A 5985-nucleotide genomic window follows, 5' to 3' on the forward strand; every position below is an offset into this window, starting at 1 on the left:
CAGCTCTGCCTGGCCCCCACACCCCAGTGCCCCCCCATGGCCCGGCCCCCGCCCCACAGTCTCCAGTCCCATCTGCCAGAGGAAAGCCTCTGCCCCTGCCCCCCACAGTGCCCAGTCCTGGATGCCAGGGGAGAGCACCTCCTGCCCCATCCCTTGGTGCCCAGGGTGCCCCGCACCTCGACCAGGCGGATTTCCTTGGCCAGGTCTTTGATGAGCTGCGCAGGACGCACGGTGCCAGGGATTTCGTCCTCGTGCTCCTCCAGCACCTGGGAGAAGGGGGGGTTACCGAGGGCTCCGGCACTTGGGGCTGGTCAGGCTTGGAAGGCCAGAAGCCCCTGTGTGGATCTGAGAGCTCGGCTCTAGCCCCCCTCTCTGCCCCTCACCAGTCCAGGGAAGGGCTCCTGGCGCGGGTGGGCGCGGTGGGAGGGGGCTGTGAGTCGAGCTAACACAGTTGAGTTACAGTCGTAGAACAGACACAGCCCAGAGCAGGTGCCTCTGTAAGGCCAACACCCCCCCTCCAGCCCCAAGATGCGGCTGACGCTGGGGAGGGGCGCGACAGCTCCTCGTCCCGCAGCATCTTCCTCCCTCCAGTGAATTGATCGCTCCCGGCCCCCGGAGCAGAGCCACTTGCCTCTCTGCGGGTCCAGGCGCGGAAGGCCGTGTTCAGAGCTTTCGCTCCATGGACCAGGTAGGTGGCTGGGTGTCGGCGGTTCTCCCGCAGGCCTGGAGGGGCAAGAGGCACAGGTAGAGCTCAGGTATGGACACGGCCCCCCTCCCGGCCCCGTTCACCTCCGACGCCCCCCTGGCCCCACTCACCTCGGAAGATGTCCAGGAGGTGTTTGCCGACGTACCAGCAAATGGTTTCAAAGTTGGGAAATCTGAAAAGATCGGCCGTGCTCAGGCGCTTCTCGATCTCGTAGGCTCTGCCAGGGGAGACAATCGAGCCAGGTTGGGCTGGGGCAGCTTGGGGCTGGCTTGCCCGATGCTGAGATGCAGCCACCTCTGAGGCAGGACAGCTGGGAACAGTCACACAGAACACCGCACGGGAAGGGCTCGCCCGGCACTGAGATGCAGCCACCTCTGAGACAGGGCAGCTGGGAACAGCCGCACAGAACAACAAGGGGTGGGGGGCTCGCCTGGTGCTGACATGCAGCCACCTCTGGGGTGGGACAGCTGAGAACAGCCGTGTGTAATACCGCATGGGGATGGCTCACCCGGCACCGACATGCAGCCACCTCTGGAGTGGGGCAGCTGAGGAACAGCTACGCACAACGCAGCCTGGGGATAGCTGCCCCATTTGTCCCTACTGAGCCATCATGGGCCCTTTCCCAGAGCACTTTGCACCAAGCCCACCCCCCGGCAGGGTCGGTGTCCCTGGGGCAGGGCTGGGGGTCTTGGGTGCCCCCGACACTCACTTGAGCTGCATCTCGATGTTGAGGCTGTGCAGGAAGTTGCCCCCGAAAGCCAGGCAGTCGACGGGGGTCAGCACGGCGTGGATCCAGCCTGGGGACAGAGCGGGATCAGACTCCAGGGGAACCCATGGAGCAATGGGGGGGGTCGGGGACCTGCAGGTACGGGAGCAGGAGGGGGGCAGGTACCTGTGGGGACGAGGAGAAGGGTACCCGCAGGGGGGAGGAAGGGGGATACCCACAGGGAAAGGGGGCAACGGGTGCCTGTGGGATGAAGGGGGCTGGGGGGTACCTGTGGGGAGCAGGGAGAGGCCCATGGGAGGAAGAAGTGGTGGGTACCCATGGGGATGAAGGGGGCTGGAGAGTGCCAGCAGGGGGCAGGAGGAGGGTACCCCAGGGGGGAAGAATGGGGATACCCGCAGGGAGAGAGAGCAGTGGGTACCCGTGGGGATGAAGGGGACTGGGAGGTACCTGTGGGGAGCAGGGGTGCACATAGGGATGGCAAGCGTCTGGCCCTGGTGCAGGGGGCACCAGTAGCAGTGGGGATCTGGGGGTGCCCGCGGCGGGAAGCCGGGGGTGCCCGCAGAGATGAAGACCATCTGGCCCTGGCGCATGGGGCACCAGTAGCAGTGGGGGATAGAGGGTGCAGCGGGTACCTGGGGGGCAGGGTACCCGTGGGGATGAAGAGCATCTGGCCCTGGCACAGTGGGCACTGGTAGCAGTGGGGGATAGAAGGGGCAGGGGGTGCCTGCGGGGGGCAGGGTACCCGTCGGGATGAAGAGCATCTGGCCCTGGCACAGGGGGCACTGGTAGCAGTGGGGATCTGGGGGTGCCTGCAGCAGGAAGCCAGGGGTGCCCGCGGAGATGAAGACCACCTGGCCATGGCACAGGGGGCACCGGTAGCAGTGGAGGATAGAGGGGGCAGGGGGTGCCCGCGGGGGGCAGGGGGGAAGCCCGCAGGGGATGAAGAATGTCTGGCCCTGGCACAGGGGGCACTGGTGGCAGTGGGGGATAGAAGGGGCAGGGGGTGCCCGGCGGGGCAAGGTACCCGTGGAGATGAAGAGTGTCTGGCCCTGGCGCAGGGGGCACCAGTCGCAGTGGGGGATAGAAGGGGCAAGGGGGTGCCCAGGCAGATGAACAGTCTCTGGCCCTGGCGCACGCAGCACCGGTAGCAGTGGGGGATAGAGGGGGCAGGGGGGTGCCCAGGGCGATGAATACCGTCTGGCCCTGGCACAGGCGGCACCGGTAGCAGTGAGGGATAGAGGGGGCAGGGGGTGCCCGGGGGAGCAGGGTACCGGTCGGGATGAACAGCGTCTGGCCCTGGCGCAGGGGGCACCGGTAGCAGTGGGGGATAGAAGGGGCAAGGGGGTGCCCCCGGGGGGCAGGGTACCCGTGGGGATGAAGAGCGTCTGGCCCTGGCGCAGTGGGCACTGGTAGCAGTGGGGGATAGAAGGGGCAAGGGGTGCCCGCGGGAGGCAGGTACCTGTCGGGATGAAGAGCATCTGGCCCTGGCACAGGGGGCACCGGTAGCAGTGGGGGATAGAAGGGGCAGGGGGGCGCCCAAGGGGGCAGGGGGTGCCCGCAGAGGGCAGGGTGTACCCGCCGGGATGAAGAGCGTCTGGCCCTGGCGCAGTGGGCACCGGTAGCAGTGGGGGATAGAGGAGGCAGGGGGGCGCCCAAGGGTGCAGGGGGTGCCTGGGGGGCAGGGTACCCGTCGGGATGAAGAGCGTCTGGCCCTGGCGCAGCAGGCACCAGTAGCAGCGGGGGATAGAGGGGGCACGGGGTGCCCGCGGGGGGCAGGGTACCCGTCAGGATGAAAAGCGTCGGGCCCTGGCGCAGCAGGCACCGGTAACAGTGGGGGATAGAGGGGGCAGGGGGTGCCCCGTGGGGCAAGGGGTGCCCAGGGGAGCAGGTACCTGTCGGGATGAAGAGCATCTGGCCTTGGCGCAGTGGGCACCGGTAGCAGTGGGGGATAGAGGGGCCAGGGGGTGCCCAGGGGGGCAGGTACCCATCGGGATGAAGAGCGTCTGGCCCTGGCGCAGCAGGCACCAGTAGCAGTGGGTGATAGAGGGGGCAGGGGGTGCCTGCAGGGGGCAGGGTACCCGTCGGGATGAAGAGCATCTGGCCCTGGCGCAGCGGGCACCAGTAGCAGTGGGGGATAGAGGGGGCAGGGGGTGCCCGCGGGGGGCAGGGTACCCGTCGGGATGAAGAGCATCTGGCCCTGGCGCAGCAGGCACCGGTAGCAGTGGGGGATAGAGGGGGCAGGGGGTGCCCGTGGGGGACAGGGGGTGCCCAGGGGGGCAGGTACCCGTCGGGATGAAGAGCGTCTGGCCCTGGCGCAGCAGGCACCGGTAGCAGTGGGGGATAGAGGGGCCAGGGGGTGCCCAGGGGGGCAGGTACCCATCGGGATGAAGAGTGTCTGGCCCTGGCGCAGCGGGCACCAGTAGCAGTGGGGGATAGAGGGGGCAGGAGGTGCCCACGGGGGGCAGGGTACCCGTCGGGATGAAGAGCATCTGGCCCTGGCGCAGCAGGCACCGGTAGCAGTGGGGGATAGAGGGGCCAGGGGGTGCCCAGGGGGGCAGGTACCCATCGGGATGAAGAGTGTCTGGCCCTGGCGCAGCGGGCACCAGTAGCAGTGGGGGATAGAGGGGGCAGGAGGTGCCCACGGGGGGCAGGGTACCCGTCGGGATGAAGAGCATCTGGCCCTGGCGCAGCAGGCACCGGTAGCAGTGGGGGATAGAGGGGGCAGGGGGTGCCCGCGGGGGGCAGGGGGTGCCCAGGGGGGCAGGTACCCATCGGGATGAAGAGCGTCTGGCCCTGGCGCAGCAGGCACCAGTAGCAGTGGGTGATAGAGGGGGCAGGGGGTGCCTGCAGGGGGCAGGGTACCCGTCGGGATGAAGAGCATCTGGCCCTGGCGCAGCGGGCACCAGTAGCAGTGGGGGATAGAGGGGGCAGGGGGTGCCCGCGGGGGGCAGGGTACCCGTCGGGATGAAGAGCATCTGGCCCTGGCGCAGCAGGCACCGGTAGCAGTGGGGGATAGAGGGGGCAGGGGGTGCCCGTGGGGGACAGGGGGTGCCCAGGGGGGCAGGTACCCGTCGGGATGAAGAGCGTCTGGCCCTGGCGCAGCAGGCACCGGTAGCAGTGGGGGATAGAGGGGCCAGGGGGTGCCCAGGGGGGCAGGTACCCATCGGGATGAAGAGTGTCTGGCCCTGGCGCAGCGGGCACCAGTAGCAGTGGGGGATAGAGGGGGCAGGAGGTGCCCACGGGGGGCAGGGTACCCGTCGGGATGAAGAGCATCTGGCCCTGGCGCAGCAGGCACCGGTAGCAGTGGGGGATAGAGGGGGCAGGGGGTGCCCGCGGGGGACAGGGGGTGCCCAGGGGGGCAGGTACCCGTCGGGATGAAGAGCGTCTGGCCCTGGCGCAGCGGGCACCGGTAGCAGTGCTCGGCCTGGTCCCCGAAGAAGGTCTCGCTCTGGTTGGACGAGCTGCTCCAGGCCTCGAACCGGGCCAGGTTGGCCGGGCTTGGCCGCACCAGGTAGAAAATCTTCTCGCCCTTGGGGGGGACGGGACAGTGAGTAGGGGGGTCCCCGCGCCAGCCCCCCGCTGCCCCCCGCGCATTGCCCGGCCCGGCCGTACCCACAGCACGTGGTACCACACGGAGGTGCCCCCGAAGTCGATGTGGAAGTCGGTGTAGCTGCCCTGCGTGCCCATCAGGCAGTACTTCTGCACGCTCGGCCGCTCGAACACCGACTCGCCCGGCCACAGGTTCTCCACCCACGACAGCTTCCGCACGATCTTCGGGGTCTCCACCAGGTTCGACAGCCTGGGGGGCAGAGCCGTCAGCCGCGGGACCCCGGCGCCCGGGAGAGGGGCCCAGCTACCCCCCTGTGGGACCCAGGCACCTGGGAAGGGGACCTGGCTATCCGCCTGCGGGACCCCGATGCCCGGGAAGGGGAGGGGGGACGGCTACCCCCCTGCAGGACCCCGGCTACCCCCCTGCGAGACCCCGGCGTCTGGAAAGGGGACCTGGCTACCCCTCTGTGGGACCCCGGCACCCGGGACGGGGGCCCAGCCATCACCCTGCGGGACTCCGGCGCCCAGAAAGGGGGCCCGGCTACCCGCTTGTGGGACTCCGGCGCCCGGGAGGGGGGCTCGGCCATCAGACTGCAGCCAAAGGAACCGCAGGATGGAGTTGGGGGGCACAGAACAGGGCAGGTGGAAGGTGCATCTCAGGGACCCAGGAGTCCGGGACATACCCCAGGTAACATGCTCTCCCCTGACTTACCCCCCCGCCCAGCCCCCCGGCCCCCGCTGACCGGCTCTCGGAGAACTCCAGGCTGATGACGTTCAGCACCTTGTCCCGCCGGGCGGCGCAGAAGTAGCTGACGAAGTCGCCCAGGCGCATGCGGAGGTCGGCCTGGCGGCTCACGTCGATCACATCGATCTCTCTGTCGGGCCCTGAGGGGCGCAGGGTGAGAGTGACCGGCCCCCCCGCCAGCTGAGGGACCCCCGCATTCCCCCCACTGCCAGCTGTGGGCCCCGTGCAGCCCCCCCGACCCCCTCACTGCTCCCCTAT

The 5985-nt window shown here is 69.1% G+C and overlaps 1 protein-coding gene across 1 annotated transcript in view; it reads right to left on the reverse strand.

Annotated features, from left to right (window-relative positions):
- PHF8 (PHD finger protein 8) overlaps positions 1-5985 on the reverse strand; it is a 23828-nt gene that overhangs the window by 13026 nt on the left and 4817 nt on the right. The window contains exons 5-11 of the mRNA XM_075071294.1: positions 5726-5867; positions 5046-5232; positions 4800-4962; positions 1416-1503; positions 817-923; positions 632-723; positions 31-266 (exon numbers count right to left, since the gene is read on the reverse strand). Of these exons, the coding sequence (XP_074927395.1) occupies positions 31-266; positions 632-723; positions 817-923; positions 1416-1503; positions 4800-4962; positions 5046-5232; positions 5726-5867 (1015 nt within the window). The remainder of the gene's footprint in view (positions 1-30; positions 267-631; positions 724-816; positions 924-1415; positions 1504-4799; positions 4963-5045; positions 5233-5725; positions 5868-5985) is intronic.

This window comes from Chelonoidis abingdonii, chromosome 11 (assembly GCF_003597395.2).
Source record: "Chelonoidis abingdonii isolate Lonesome George chromosome 11, CheloAbing_2.0, whole genome shotgun sequence".
NCBI classification, from domain to species: domain Eukaryota; kingdom Metazoa; phylum Chordata; order Testudines; family Testudinidae; genus Chelonoidis; species Chelonoidis abingdonii.